The 16,394-nt window shown below is 46.3% G+C and overlaps 1 protein-coding gene across 2 annotated transcripts in view; it reads right to left on the bottom strand.

Annotated features, from left to right (window-relative positions):
- The window catches only part of LOC105473580 (ubiquitin specific peptidase 43), an 84,732-nt gene that overhangs the window by 53,826 nt on the left and 14,512 nt on the right, over positions 1-16,394 (bottom strand). For both annotated transcript variants that reach the window (XM_011727410.2, XM_011727411.2), the window contains exons 3-4: positions 10,105-10,208; positions 1,863-1,955 (exon numbers count right to left, since the gene is read on the bottom strand). In XM_011727410.2, coding sequence (XP_011725712.2) covers positions 1,863-1,955; positions 10,105-10,208 — 197 coding nt within the window. The remainder of the gene's footprint in view (positions 1-1,862; positions 1,956-10,104; positions 10,209-16,394) is intronic.

The raw sequence follows: 16,394 nt of genomic DNA, 5'->3' as shown, positions 1-16,394 counted from the left end.
GCAGGCGCCTGTAATCCCAGCTACTCGGGAGGCTGAGGCAGGAGAATCGCTTGAACCTGGGAGGCGGGGGTTGCAGTGAGCAGAGATGGCACCACTGGACTCTAGCCTGGGTGACAGAGCGACACTCCACCTCAAAAAAAAAAAAAAACAAAAGAAAGATAATGGATCAAGTTCAGCACGTAGTTAATCTCTACTTCCTGGTTGTGTCCCTGTACTTGGTACATTGTCACCAGGTGGCAGGGTAGAGCCAAATCTTCTAAGCTACTTATCCAGCGAGTTGGGGGGAAAAAAAGTATTCGACTAAGAATCACCATAGAGATGTCCGATCTCAAGGCTCTAGTTGTTAAATAGATAAGCTTAAACAAAAACAAACTCCACAGTTTGAAAATTAAAGCAGTCAAGGTGTTTTTCTCAGTACAAACCAACACTACTGATGACATTCTCCTTAGTGAGAGTCTCCTTTGGAAATCGCTTCTCCTTCCCACCAGCATATGAAGGCCCAGTCTTGCAGCCACTGTTTCTCTTGATCTGTACTCCACTAACTGCCCAAGTCACACAGGTAATTAATTAATAGAGCTGGGATTTGAACCTGGGCCGTCTGGCTCCTGAGTCAATGGTCTTAACCCCTGTGCTGCGCTGTGTCAGGCTAGGAGTCTTAGATCATCACATCTATAAGTTGACATTATCTGATGGTGTCACTGATGATAGACAGCATGAGCCATGTTCTAGTATAAGCCAATAGTTATATTTCTAGTGCAGAATATCAGCAGCACAGGATTTTACAGCAGAAAGGGAGATTGAGTTGCCGAGGAAGGCCTTCTGAAGATGTCATGTCTTCAGCTGCATCTTAAAGGCAGCAGATGTCAACAGGCACAGGGTAAGAGAAATGGCACTTCAGGAGGTGGGAAACATAAAGAGGAAATGCCTCTGTTCCAATGCCAGAAAAGACGCCCCACATAGGAGCTTACCCACATGCCAGGACACAGTCATTGGCCATTTGCCTTCCTGGTCACTGCGAAGGTTTGGGCTTACTTTTTTTTTTTTTTTTTTTTTTTTTGAGGTGGAGTCTCGCTCTGTCACCCAGGCTGGAGTGAAGTGGCCGGATCTCAGCTCACTACAAGCTCCACCTCCTGGGTTTACGCCATTCTCCTGTCTCAGCCTCCCGAGTAGCTGGGACTACAGGCGCCCGCCACCACGCCCGGCTAGTTTTTGTATTTTTTTTAGTAGAGACAGGGTTTCACCGTGTTAGCCAGGATGGTCTCGATCTCCTGACCTCGTGACCCGCCCGTCTCGGCCTCCCAAAGTGCTGGGATTACAGGCTTGAGCCACCGTGCCCGGCCTGGGCTTACTTTTATAGAACTTGGCCCATGGTGCCTGTTACCCAGCCCTACCTCCACTTTTCTTTGTCACTCATCTTCCCCAAACAACCCTTTTCCTCTTGCTTTGCTCCTTAAAGATATCTTTTTCCTACACCTTCCCAGAGAAGAAAATAGATTTTTGAAATTGAAATAAAGCTGGGGAAAAAAAAAAAAAAAGCAGGTGGCCACAGATTTTCTCTAGTTTGCCTCCGTGTGACCAAGTGAGACCAACGGGTCCGTGCCAGCTTCTGAATGGGCCACAGACCTAAGTCTGGCAATTGTGCCAAACATTCATAATTCCTTCCTCAGTTAGAGAAGGGACACAGTAACCTTTTACTCTGTCAATTTCAATAGTTGAATGTCATCCAGCTATAGGGCTGGTTTCCAGAGAAATGCTGGCTGAGAAGCAAAGGAGAGAAAATGGCAGGTGTGAGGCCAGAAGGTTCCCCGTAATGAGTAAGGATGGAAGTCAAGTTCACTGGGCAAGCGGTGACACTCACGTACCTCGTCTGGCGCAAGGGGATAGGTAGGGACACACACAGGAAAGGATCGAAGGTGTTGCTCTGTTTCAGGCAGTGGGGACAAGTCAAGGAAGATCTGTGAGGGTGAAGAACAGAGGCGAACGTTTAATCACACGTAAACAATTTGGCAGTAAAATTCAATACAGAATTACCCTTGCATTTCCACTCCCAGTGATTCCACTCCTAGGTACATACCCAGAAGAATTGAAAACAGGTGTTCAAATACTTGTATACAGGTGTTCATAGCTGCTCCATTCACAATAGTTAAGATGGGAACAATCCAGCCATCCATCAACAGACAAATGGGTAACAGAATATGGTACATCCACATAGTGGGATACAACTCAGCCATAGAAAGGAATGAACCCCGGTCTGTACAACAATGTGGATGAACCTTGAAAACAGTAAGTTAAATGAAAGCAGCCAGGCATGAAAGGGCACATATTGCATGATCCCGCTTATATGAAGTATACAGAACAGGTAATGCCATAGACACAGAAAGCAAATTGGTGGTTGCCAGGAGCTGAGGGAAGGGAGGATGAGGCTGACTGCTGACTGGGTACCAGGTTTTATTTTGGGGTGATGAAATGGTTAGGAACTAGGAGGTGGTAGCTGCACAACACTGTGAATGTTATGTCCCTGAATTGTACGCTTTAGAGTGTTTAACTTCATGTTACAGGACTTTCACCTCCATTTTTTGTAAAAGGGAAAAGAAACTTTAGGACATATATAAATGCACTGACTATGGGAAGGGAAGCTATAACCCGTCCCCGCCATACAAACCCAGCATGCCAACCATGCCAACTTCCAGGCTGAAGGGATCTCAGGACCATCTCTTCCCCTGCTTCTCAGCCTCACTGTGCCCCAGAACCACAGGAAGCTTTTTTTAAAAAATTCCAATGTCCAGGCCCCACTCCCAGAGATTCTGTTTCAAGGTGGGTGGAGAGGGGTCCGGACATCAAAATCTTTCTAAAATCCTGAGAGCTTTTAAGCTCCCCAAATGACCCCAGTGTTCACCCATAGTAGAGAACCACTGACACCACCCACCCTCCTTACTGTACAGAAGAAGAAACAACAGAAGTCACTCCTTAAAGTAATAACTAACATTGCAATTGCATTTACTAAGAATCGAGCATCATTCTGAGCACTGAGCATAGATGAACCCGTTTACCACCCATAGCAACTGATATTATGCCCATTGTACAGAAGAGAAACCTGAAGCACAGCGAGGTTAAGTAATCTGCTGAAGAACACATGGCTCTCAAGTAAGAAAGCTAGGCTCGGTTTCCAGACTCCATGCTCATATCATTCCTGTGTTCTTTAGCAGAAATCAGTGAGGTGTCAATTGGTTCAGAGTAGATATATATAATGTTCATTTATATTCTTTCAACTCTTTTAAACTTAATACTCCCTTACTTTAAAATGGAGCTCTGAAAATGAAATGCAACATTTTTTTTTTTTTTTTTTTTTTTTTTTAGAGACAGAGTCTCATGCTGTCACCCGGGCTGGAGTGCAACGGCATGATCTCAGCTCACTGCAACCTCTGCCTTTTGGATTCAAGCGATTCTCCCTACTCAGTCTCCTGAGTAGCTGGGATTACAGGTGCCCGCCACCACGCCCAGCTAATTTTTTGTATTTTTTTCAGTAGACATGGGGTTTCGCTATATTGGTCAGGCTGGTCTCGAACTCCTGACCTCGTGATCCACCCACCTCAGCCTCCCAAAGTGCTGGGATTATAGGCGTGAGCCACTGTGCCCAGGTGAAATGCAACTTTTATATTCCACATGTACGTACCAATTTTCTTTCTCCTATCATATGATGCAAGGGATTTCTCTGCATGCTACGTTACTAATTGTAAAAATCTACATTAACTTCTCTGAGGACACAGAACAAGACCGCCCTGGCAGTCTGACTCTGAAGTCCATACTCTTAGCACTGTATGACATTCCCGGGATAAGTCAGCAAGTAAAGCCAAAGCTGGTATCAGAACAGGTTTCCTGAGTCCTTGTGGAAAGTGCCCGTCTTGTTTGATTGGTTTTCCACTGAGCAGACAAATAGGAAAATCCAGGGACAAACAGGAACATAAAGGGGAGGGTGCCGCCTGAGGCACTCCTGGGTGATCTGTCCATTACAAGTCAGTTATCTTGGATACAACTTATCAGACCATCAGCCTGATTACAGAAAACAGGCCCCAGTACTGGACATTCCATCGCCCCTGCTGCCTCAGGTCATTTGCCTTTGGGAGACCCATGGTAGTCAGTGTTTTTGTTGAAAGCACTGTATCCGACAGTGGGCGCCAGCCAGCCAGAAACCCAACATTTCTAGGGTCTCCTCTGCCACTGCATCTCTCCTCCAATCCTTCTCCACCTCTGTCCGTCACGTACCTAGGCAAAAATTGGCCTGAAGGAGATACTTGGGTCATTGGGAAATCCCCAAATTCCCATTTCACAAGTATATAAACCAATGAGAGAGAATGTTTTTCATTGACGTCTTCGTGTTTTTCAGCCTGCTAAAACTACGCCGGGTTGCATTCTTCTTGAAGCATTGCAACATATGAAACCGGTTCAGGAATATGACTTTTTACATTGAGCCACCAACTTCTCTCTGCTAGCAAGCGATGAGTGGTTTGTAGAAAAACAAATAGAATGGGCAGATTTTATATTGAAAGAATGAAAATGGGCCGGGCGCGGTGGTTCATGCCTGGAATCCCAGCACTTTGGGAGGCCGAGGCGGGCGATTGCCTGAGGTCAGGAGCTTGAGACCAACCTGGTCAACATGGTGAAACCCCATCTCTACTAAAATTACAAAAATTAGCCAGATGTGGTGGCGGGTGCCTGTAATCCCAGCTACTTGGGAAGCTGAGGCAGGAGAATCGCTTGCACCCGGGAGGTGGAAGTTGCAGTTGCAGTGAGCTGAGATCGTGCCATTGCACTACAGCCTGGGTGACAAAAGCAAAACTCCGTCTCAAAAAAATAAAAATAAAATAAAATAAATAATGAAAACGTATAATGTTTTCATAAGAAACTATAGGAAAGATGTGAAATATATCCACGTATCAAAGGTTGAGAAATGAGGACAGACTGATGTGACCAACATCTGGAAGAAGATGGAGAGGCAGCTTCACTTTTACAAAAAGCTCTGGCCACGTTGCCAGGCTACAGCAATATACCCCAATGTGGCCTGACGGATGCCTCCGTTCTCCCCATTCGCTCCAGGACATTCACAGTCCTGCCGTGCTGTCTTGCAAGCGCACTCACGGGGCAAAGGAACACAAAATCACCCCACTGTCTTTCAATGTTCACAGGCCCATTTCCCTAAGTTATTCATTCTCCTTGTCAAATTGCTTCTGTTACAAAGCTAACCCTGTCAGAGCTACTAAAACTCAGGGCTGCGGTTTGCTTTTCCACCTGCTACAAATGCCCAGCAATGAGCCCTAGGCTTTGCCCCTGAATTTCTTGTCACTCTGCCCTTTAACTGCTGCCAAATACACACACATCTTTCACCTCAAACCCAGTCCACTTTACCTGCTCACTGGACAGTGGATCTGACGTCTACGCAAACAGCAGTAATTATGCCAATACATAAGCAAGGTCTCACCTTTCGGAGATCTGTTCTGAGGAAGCCTTCAAGAACATCCTTAGAGTTTCTGCGGATAAAGGCTATAAAGGACATGAAGAACTTGTGCGCACACACACACAGACACACTCCTCCAGCCAAAACTCCAACATAGCCACAATCGTTGGTTGTTAGACTTGTAGACATTTTTAGACTGTGATGATAATCACATAGAATAACTAAATATCTTTGCTACGGTCCAGGATCTTCCACACTCTAGTACTGGAGGTTCCTCTTCTCTCCCTCAACCAAAGTCAACAACTCAGCCCCTTAAAAGGGGTTTAAGGGACGATGCCTCTGAATTAACCCATAATAACACATCCGTCAATTACATCAAGAAGGCTGATGCCATCCCAGGCAAGCCCTCCCCAAGGAGAGGAAGCCAGGAGAGAGTCAGGGACAGCAGGAGCCGCCAGCCAGGCACTGCCACTACCGACCACTGCAGGAAACCACCTCACAGACCTCAAGGCATCCCTGACGGCACCTTGTCTTTATCAGCAGGCACAAAGCAGGCATTTTCAACCACTGCCAGTTCATCTTTAGCGTGAACCCCTCACCTCTTACTCATCGTGCTATAGGAAAAATACCCAAAGGGCACTGATGGTCCATAATATCCAATCAGCTCAAATGTCACTTCCTCGGAAGTCCTCCCCACCCCCGATTCATCCCACGCCAAGTCAGGCATGTACTTCAAAGCACCCTCGAGTGCTCCGAAGCACTCATCAGTTATAATCATAGAAAAACCCAAGAGTCACCGTAAATCCTAGATTCTCATCTCTCCCTTAGTCCCTCTACCCCTCAACACGTTAGCAAGACTGGGGTGAGGGGTTAGGGGTAGAGGGACTAATGGAAAGATGCTGACTCTCCATCCAAACACATACTCCAAACCCCTCCACTTCCCTCCAGCTCTACCGCCACCTCTGCCGTTCCAACCACCATTGCTCTCCCGCTGGGACCACAGTGGCAACACCAACTGTTGCTCCTGCCTCCTCTCACCTCCCTGCATTGCTCATAAAAAGCAGTTGCTTCTGGGCCGGGTGCAGTGGCTCATGCCTGTAATCCTAGCACTTTGGGAGGCCGAGGCAGGTGTATCACTAGAGGTCAGGAGTTCGAGACCAGCCTGGCCAGCATGATGAAACCCCCATCTCTACTAAAAATACAAAAATGTGCTGGCCATGGTGGTGCATGCCTGTAGTCCCAGCTACTTGGGAGGCCAAGGCAGGAGAATGGCTTGAACCCGGGAAGCAGGGGTTGCAATGAGCTGAGATCATGCTACTGCACTCTAGCCTGGGTGACAGCATGAGACTCTGTCTCAAAAAAAAAAAAAAAAAAAAAAAAAACAGTCACTTCTGAAACTAATGAACTAGATCACTCCCTCCTTTAACTCTGCAGTGTCCTCCTGTGTCCTTGAGACTAAAACCCGCACACTTGGACTGAAAACCTGCCCTACCAGGTCCCCACCCAACTCTCCAGCCCATCTCCAGTGCATGCTTGTAATCCCAGCTACTCTATTCTTTGGCAGCTACCCTGGGCTTTCTATTCCTTGAACTTGCCAGGATTATTCCTACTTCTGGCTCTTAGCCTGTGCTGTGTCCTCTGCCTGGAATACTCTGTCCCCAGTTATTAAATGGTAGACTCCTTGTCCCTCTGTTTTCAGCTCCACCATCCCTCCGATAAGAAACCTTCCCTGCCTGCCTTATGGAATGTTGGCCACTCCCCCGCCTCCCAAGTGACTCCTTATCTTTCTGCTGATGGCTGTCACAGGTTGTTGTTTACTTGTACATTATCTAACATTCCCCCAGGTAGAATGTGAGCTCCCTGAGAATGGACTGAGTCTTGTTCACAGCACCTACGAGACAACCCAGCACACAGTAGGGCATGAATGAAATCTCTAAAGAATCAACAAGGATTCAGCCGGGAGTTCTACTCCTCATGGTAACTGCTGGACCAAGCACATTAGCAGGCACTTGAATATTTGAAAGAAGGAAAAAGAGTATGGGGACGAGACAGGAACTGAACAGAGAAATAGGTGAATGAATTGTACAAGGACACAGATGAATTTGACCTGCTGGCGATGATCGGCGATCCCTCCTCTCTCTCTAACACGCCTTCACCTTATACTCTCCCCTTTCCCTCTTTCTAAATGTTCTTCTTTCTCTTCCTCTATGCTTTTCCTCTGTCTCGTTATTTTTGGTTCTAGCACCCTCTGCGTTGGGCACCTGAAGATAAGACAGATGCCCGGTTGGGCGCGGTGGCTCACCCCTGTAATCCCAACACTTTGGGAACCCGAGGCAGGTGGATCACAAGGTCAGGAGTTCGAGACCAGACTGACCAACATGGTGAAACCCCATCTCTAATGAAAATTAAAAAAAAAAAAAAAAAAATTAGCTGGCGTGGTGGCGCACACCTGTAATCCCAGCTACTCAGGAGGCTGAGGCAGGAAAATCACTTGAACCCGGGAAGTGGAGGCTGCAGGGTGCCAAGATCGTGCCATTGCACTCCAGCCTGGGCATCAGAGGGAGAGTCCGTCTCAAAAAAACAAACAAACAAACAAACAACAACAACAAAAAAACAGATAAAACAGATGCCCTACAAGTGGCTTTCATGGCCAGTAGTTTTCAAGACTGGTGACCACAAAATCTAGGTTTCCTCTCTGCATACCTCCTCCTGGAGAGGAACCACATCCCTCAGGAAATGAGAAAGGCTTTCTTCAGGCATGACAGAGAAATCTGAGCTCAAGGGGTGCGATCCTCTTTGCTCTGTACGCTAAACAACCGCAAACAGGAACGGAGAGCCCACAGTCACCCCGGCTGTTTCATCAGGGTCCCCCCGTCCCTGGTGAGGCAGAGTGACAGAACTTATCAAGTGCTATAGATTTTTCTTCACCAGTGGAAAGCAGCTTAGTTTCAAAGACTATTTGGTCTTCCTAAATAATCAGCCTCTAAAGACAGTAATTATACCCTATTTATCTTTTCAGTGGTTATTGAATAGAATAGGAATCCTAAATCAGGATAGTTTCCGGGCAGTTTTAAGTGACCTCTTGCTGTGCAAACACAAAGAAGACACGTCCCCAGAAAGTATGGAAGTAAATGGCTCTAAGTAAGGAAATTCTAGAAGACGGAATAATTATTTCCTCGTTTGAAGATAAGTCAATAAGAGAAGAAAATCACCTGGAGACCTCCAAGAAACCACTGCAGAGCAATGCAAAGGGAAGATTATCCAGACGACTCAGAGAAAAGCACGGCTTTGAAATGATTTACTGCAACATCCAGAAGAAAAATACAAAAAACTCTTTTTGGTATCCATAATAGAGAACAGAGTTTCTGTGAAACTGAAGGAGCAGCAGAGAATCACAATGAATGGACAGGGTTAGCTGGAAAAACAACAGAAGAATTGCAAAGAAAGCAAAAAGGCAGGACTTGTGCTTTAAAGATATTTCAGGGGACAAATCCTGGTTCTGCCACTTATCATATGTCCGTAGAAAAAGCCCAACCTCCCAGATGTTAATACTCACCCCCTGAGACGTTTTGTAAGGCTTAAAATATCTATAGACACACACACATAGATACATATACATGAAAACATATATTGGCAACACACACACACACACACACACACACACACACACAGAGGCAAGCATCTTAGAGGTGGCTCTTTGTAACCAATGACTTCCTCATCTAAATCCTGCCTGCTGTGCTCATTCCCACCTTTAAGCTTGCATTTGTTCTTGTTGAATATCTTCCTACCCATTCGTACTTCTATTCATCCTGCAGAGGCCAACAAAAGGCACACTTCCTCTGAGAAGCCCATGGGGTTTTCTCCCCTTTCTGACCTTTCACTGCTGCTGTCAGTGCTTTCACTGAACATTATAACATTGAAACTATTCTGCCTTGTATGAGTCTCTGCACTTTCATATAAAAAAAGCTCAAAGAGAACACATACTTTCTGAAGTCAAAGGCTGCATACGTTTTTTTATTGTTTGTTTATTTACTTATTTTTTTGAGACAGGGTCTCACTCTGTTGCCCAGGCTGGAGTACAGTGGTGCGATCACGGATCACTGTACTCCAGCCTCGATCACAGCCCCGACCTCCTGGGCCCAAGCAATCCTCCTTTCTCAGCCTCCCGAGTAGGTGGGACCACAGGCACGTGCCACACCCGGCTAGGATTTTTTTTTTTTTTTTTTTGGTACAGATGGGGTCTCCCTATGTGGCCCAGGCTGTATATATATTTTTATATCCTCCATAATGCTTGGAACTCTTGAGCTCAGAATGACTTGTTAAGTTGGGCTCTCTGGAGAGAGAACAAACAGGAAGGGTCTCCCCAACTTCAGAGTGACTGCTTGCTAGTGAGATCCCAGCTCACATTTACCTTCTATAGAATCACCCTCTTATCACCCCTCCTTCAAGTAAGGTGGAGGGCCCAGGAGCCAAGAAGAAGGAAAAGAAGAAATACTAAAGGTCAGAGACAACAGGAGTGTGTGCTTAGTCAGGATTTCTAATGGGAGAGAGAAGGGTGTTTGTGGTTTTGTTGTTTTGGCAATGGGAGACTGGTTATCAGGAATTGAGTGTGTGGGCTTGGGTGATACATTCTAAACACATCCCCGTCTTACCTATATTGTGCTTGAAAGTGGCTTTGCACAAAGCTTTCACCTAGAGGAAGCTGAGCTGATGGTGACAGGCAGTTCTCAGAGGTTTTATTGGCTTCAGGTGGAAGCTGCAAAGAAATGAGGAAAGGAAGCCGGATTAGATACACCTCTCGTCACTCAACTGCTTCCAGACCACCGAGCCCATGCTTCCTCCTGGGCCCACATCATCCCTTTCTGGGCTTCTGTAGAGTCTCAACCTTCAGTGCTGCCTTTACCATAACTCAAGTTTCTTTCAATCCCCTGACCTCCCAAATTCTCTGGGACAAAAAGTGTGCGTGTATTAAAAGAGCAAACCTGAGCCTGAACCTTGGCGGATGCTCGCTCATTCTCATCAGCCTCACCTGTTCCCCCTGGATGGACGGCCCTGTGCATTATCTCTGTCCCACTCAGCTTCAATGTCTAGGTGCCTCTTGTATATTTCACAGGGTGGGCTTGCCATCACCTCAAATGCATCCACACCAAATATCTCCACCTTCCACCTGCCTGCTAAATCATTCCTGCCCACATTTTCCAAGGAGCCAGTTTCACGTAAGTATTCTCTTTTGCAGGCAAATGAGTCTTTTAGTTTTTCAATTTGGTGCACAAGCTTCCTTCACTCCGTCCATCAGTGCTTGTGTCCTTTACATTCCCCTTGCGTTTCCTCGTTTCCTGTGGCTGCGATAGCAAATTATCACAAACTGGGGGCTGTAAACAATAGCTTATTCTCTCACAGCAGCCATCCAAAATCAGTATCACTGCACTGAAATCAAGGTGTGGGCAGGGTTGCACTCCCTCCAGAGGCTCTAGGTGAGAGTCTGTTCCTTGACTCTTCCAACTCTGGTGGCTGCCAGAATTCCTTGGCTTGTGACCACATCACTCTCGTTTTCAATCCTAGCATCTTCAACTCTCTCTGCTCTGTCTTCACATAGCTTTCTCCTGTGTGTGTCTCAAATCTCCCCCAGCCTCTCTTTCAGAAGAACACTGGTAGCATTTAGAGCCCACCTGGATAATTCAGGTTAATGACCCCATCTCAAGATTCTTAATCACATCTCCAAAGTCTTTACCATAGAAGGTAAAGATATGATGTGGCTGTGTCCCCACCCAAATCTCATCTTGAGTTGTAATCCTCACAATCCCCGCATGTCTAGAGAGAGACCTGGTGGGAGGTGATTGGATCATGAGGGCGGTTCCCCTATGCTGTTCTCATGTTAGTGAGTTCTCATGAGAGCTGATGGTTTTATAAGGGGTGCTTCCCTTTGCTGCTCACTCTTGTCTCTCCTGACGCCTTGTGAAGATGGTGCCTGCTTCCCCTTCCACCATGACTGTAAGTTTCCTGAGGCCTCCCCAGTCATGTGGAACTGTGAGTCAATTAAACCTCTTTCTTTTGTAAGTTACCCAGTCTCAGGTATTCCTTTATAGCAGCGTGAAAACAGACTAATACAGATTAACATCTACAAGATGCAGCGATTAGGACCCCATGTCTTTGGGAGTCATTTTTTAGCCTATCTCACCTCAGGGCTTCTGTGTGCCCTAATGCCACCAACCTCCTCTGGACCCCTACCACTTCCAGAATGAGTTAATCAACCTTTCTCGTTTCCCTAAATTTATTCTTCACCCCCTGTCCGTTCCCTACCACACATGGGACATGATTTTTTGATTAAGGCCCTGTTATGCCAAAATTTCTGTCCTGGAAGATGTCTGTCCCTAAGGGCAATCCCAGAATCAAAGCCACTCATAATACAATGCTATTTAGTAAAATATAAACTTACCTATATAAATATCTATGCAAGGCCCCACATAAAATATGCCCTAGAGCAGCATCTCTCAACTTTTTCATCATTACTCCCCTCATGGAGTCTTTTTAGACAATTTTTCCTAACATTCCCACCATGAAACTCGAATACCATTGATACACTGTGCATGTGTCTATATATACCTTTAGAAGAACAGGCAGGCAGTGAGGTATATGTAAAGACCTGGGTGAAATTAGAGGTAAATGTTGAAGGATTTTAGAAAGCAGATGACAGAACCAGGCAAAAGGAACACATGTGAAGCGTCTGGGGTAAGGTGTGCAATTTACTTCAAAGTACATCCAAAAAATAAGATGAGGGGAAAAAAGATATGAGTAATGAGTGGATAGAGAGACAGATGGGTAAATGTGTGATAAAGCAAATTTAGTACAACATAAGTTGTAGAATCTAGGTGATGGGGAGGAGTGTTCACTTCATAATTAATTCAACTTTTCCATATGTTTGAAATTTTTCATAATAAAATATTGAGATGAACAAGTTATGAGTGCTCAAAATGGTCATTCTTATATGTCCTAATATTTTATGACACCCAATTTGCCTAGGATACAGGATGTGCAAAGGGAAGTAGAAAACAGGGCTGGAATGTGAGTCTGGTGCCACAATGGGTGGGGACTTCTATGTCCTAAGGGAGACTACCTGGCTCAGTGAACAGCATTGTAACAGGGTCAAGAATGTCCAAATCAGGCTGGGCACAGTGGCTCACACCTGTAATCCCAACAATTTTGGAGGCCGAGATGGGTGGATCACCTGAGGTCCGAAGTTCAAGACCAACCTGGCCAATATGGCGAAACCCCATCTCTACTAAAAATACAAAAATTAGCCAGGCATGGTGGCAGGAACCTGTAATCCCAGCTACTCAGGAGGCTGAGGGAGGAGAATCACTTGAACCCTGAAGGCAGAGGTTGCAGTGAGTCGAGATTGCAGAGATTGCGACACTGCCCTCCAGCCTGGGCAACAAGAACAAAACTCCATCTCAAAAATACAAACAAACAAAAAGAATGTCTGGGCATGTGCAGTGGCTCATGCCTGTAATCCCAGCACCTTGGGAGGCTGAGGTGGGTGGATCACCTGAGGTCAGGAGTTCAAGACCAGCCTGGCCAACATGGTGAAACTCTCTCTCTACCAAAAATACATAAATTAGCCAGGCATGGTGGCACGCATCTGTAATCCCAACTACTTGGGAGGCTGAGACAGGAGAATCGCTTGAACCTAGGAGGCAGAGGTTGCAATGAGCCGATATCACACCACTGCATTCCAGCCTGGATGACTGAGCAAGACTCCGTCCCAAAAAAAAAAAAAGAATATCCAAATCCCCACACCGGTACTTGATTACAAGTTACTCGACTGCTCTGATCCAGCTAAAAAAGTTACTTAATCTCTTTGCTCTACGATTTCCCAACTATAATAAAGGGATAATGACAGTACCTGTCTGATAGGGATTCTCTGAGTATTTAAAGAGTTTCTATATATAAATCACAAGGCTGAGTATGGTGGCGCAAGTCTGTAATCTCAGCACTTCAGGAGGCTGAGGTGAGCAGATTACTTGAGGTCAGGAGTTCAAGACCAGCCTGGCCAACATGGTAAAACCCCATCTCTACTAAAAATACAGAAATTAGCCGGGTGTGATGGTGCACACCTGTAATCCCAGCTATTCAGGAAGCTGAGGCAGGAGAATCACTTGAGCCCAGGAGGCGGAGGTTGCAGTGAGCTGAGATCGCACCACTGCACTCCAGCCTGGGCAACAGAGCAAAACTCTGTCTCGAAAAAAAAAAAAAAGAGAGCATATGTACAAAACACTTAGAACCATGCCTGGCACAAAGCACAGTGTAGGTGGTGGTTGTTATTACACAAGGGGGAGTACCTGATGAGTTTTGAACTCAGGTGGTAGCAACATGTTTGGAGAGATGCTTTAACTTGACAGCTACTGACTCCCAGATGAAGAAGTATAAGTTTGGAGGTTAGGACACAGATTAGTAGGCTCAAGCATTCAGGAAACAACAGGATAAGGTAGAACAGGAGCCATAAAGATGAAAAGGAGGGATGGATTCCAGACACCCGAGGACGTAGCTTCATCAATCAGCCCCTGACTGTGGGAGTGGAGGAACGTGATCAACTCCAAGGATCCAGTCTGGTGCCTGGCAAACCCCGGTTCCATTCACAGAGAGGCAAAGTCAAAAGGAGAGGTGTGTTTGGGACGGGCATGCTGGGTTTGAGGTGACCCAATATCCAGGCAGAGACTTTCATGACAAATAGGGGAAGAGCACTTGGAGGAGCTAACTTGGATGCATAGCAGACCCTGGCATATTTTGGCTGCCCTGTATACGCTACTCTTCCTTTGGTAGTAGCAACCTCCGTTTTAGAACCCTGAATCCAGTCCATGCATGGAGAGGGGTCTTTAATCAAGGGTCCTGCCCTCACCTACCAAGGGATAGGCCCATGGCCCAAGCAAGCCACACTGAGATGCTCCTACTCTGAATGTGAATCATGACCAGAGTGGCCAATGGCTGAAAACATTTCTGCAGACTGTGCTGCCCAGGGAAGAGAACGGAGCAGTTCCTGCTGCTGCTGAGATACCCTTAGAGCTGCCTGATTCTTGACAGTTCCAAGTTGGTCCTTCAGCCTTCCCTGTCATCCAGCGTGAGGCTCCTTGGCCTTCTCCTAAGTCCCCTTTCTTGTCTGAGTCAGCTCAAGTCGTTTGCTGTTGCTTGCAACCCAAGAATTTACAATGACACTGAACAGCATCGGGAGAGGCTGTGGACAGGATCACCCAGGGAAGGGCATGGAGAAGGAAAATCCTGAAAGAGGCTGGAGTGAGGGGCAGCAGGGGGTCATTCACAAAGCACAGACAATGAGGTCAAACGCGCTGGCTCTGCTCTGTTAGCTGAATGATACTCAGCCTCTCTCTCTGAGCCTCATTCTACATCTAACACATCAATTTCATGGAGCTACCATTAAAATCACAGGGGATGACCTGCACAGTGGCTCATACCTGTAATCCCAGCACTTTGGGAGGCCAAGGTGGGAGGATTGCTTGAATCCAGGAGTTTGAAACCAGCCTGGACAATATAGTGAGACCTCGTCTTTACAAAACTAAAAAATTAACCAGGTGTGGTGGTGCATCCCCATAGTCACAGCTACTTAGGCGGGAGGCTGAGGCAGGAGGATCACCGGAGCCCAGGAGGTCAAGACGGCAGTGAGCTATGATCACTCTACTGCACTCCAGCCTGGGCAACAGAGTGAGGCCCTGTCTCAAGAAATAAATAAATAAAAATAAAAACAATCTCAAGAGATGACATATATTGTGTATCTTCCCTGCACATAGTCAGTGCTTAATACATGTCAGCTTCCCGATCCTCTCCCCAGCCTCATCCCCTACTTAATTCTGCAAGAGCGGCATATTCTGGAAAGCGAAATGATAAAAACATTGTGTTAGGGTTTCTAAAAGGGTAATAAAAATGTGCCCTCTTTGCAGGATGAAAACATTTGAGGATCAGTAAATTAACAGAAAAGAAAGCGGCCCTTATGGTTTTTATTCCCATTTCAAATAAATCTAGCTACATGGCTTTGCTATGTCTTGAAAACAGAAATAACCTCAAAGAGAAAAAAAAAATCAGAGTTTCACAGAGGACAGAGGCTTTCCTTCTAGGAAAGGGAAAATGAAGTTTCACGCCGGATAATCCCAACAGCTCTGTTCTCTACCTTCAAGCGTCCACAGCCGGGCCTCTGCAGGCAGCCCAATTTTCTGAGAGCAAATTTCAGGAGAGGCTTTGACCCAGAGAGATCTTTTCTGGTTTCAATTAGGTCAAACTAAGGGCGGCGTAAGCTCCTCTCTCTAGCCAATAGCCAATAGCTGGTCTTGCCTGGCTGGTCTACTCCTAACACGCCTGGCCCCTTAAGGAACAGAAAGTAGCTGGAGAGATCAAGGCCAGGGAGCCAGGGGTGGAGGGGTCTGGAATCAGGCTGGGCCCTGTCAGCCACATGGGAGTCTGATTTTTGTTCTACGTGCTATTGGAAGCCAGTGGGGGAATTTAAGCAGAGGAGGGACAAGCTCTTACTTCCTTTCTATCTGGCGGTAGTGTGGAGTATAATGCGATAGGACATATTCGAAACTGGAAAACCAATTATGGTTGCTTTTACTTGTGTTTTGAAGTTGTTAAAAAGAATTATTGGCCGGGCGCAGTGGCTCACGCCTGTAATCTCCGCACTTTGGGAGGCCGAGGCAGGCGGATCACGAGGTCAGGAGTTCGAGACCAGCTTGGCCAACATAGCAAAACCCTGTCTCTACTGAAAATACAAAAATTAGCCAGGCATGGTGGCGCACGCCTGTAGTTCCAGCTACTCAGGAGGCTGAGGCAGGAGAATCGCTTGAACCCGGGAGGTGGAGTTTGTGGTAAGCTGAGATCGCGCCACTACACTCCAACCTGGGCAACAGAGCGAGACTCCATCTCAAAAAAAAAAAAAAGA

The sequence above is a fragment of the Macaca nemestrina genome, chromosome 17, assembly GCF_043159975.1.
Source record: "Macaca nemestrina isolate mMacNem1 chromosome 17, mMacNem.hap1, whole genome shotgun sequence".
Lineage (NCBI taxonomy): Eukaryota > Metazoa > Chordata > Mammalia > Primates > Cercopithecidae > Macaca > Macaca nemestrina.
Note: the sequence above shows the minus strand (reverse complement) of the source record. Positions and strands in the feature narration are given on the sequence as shown.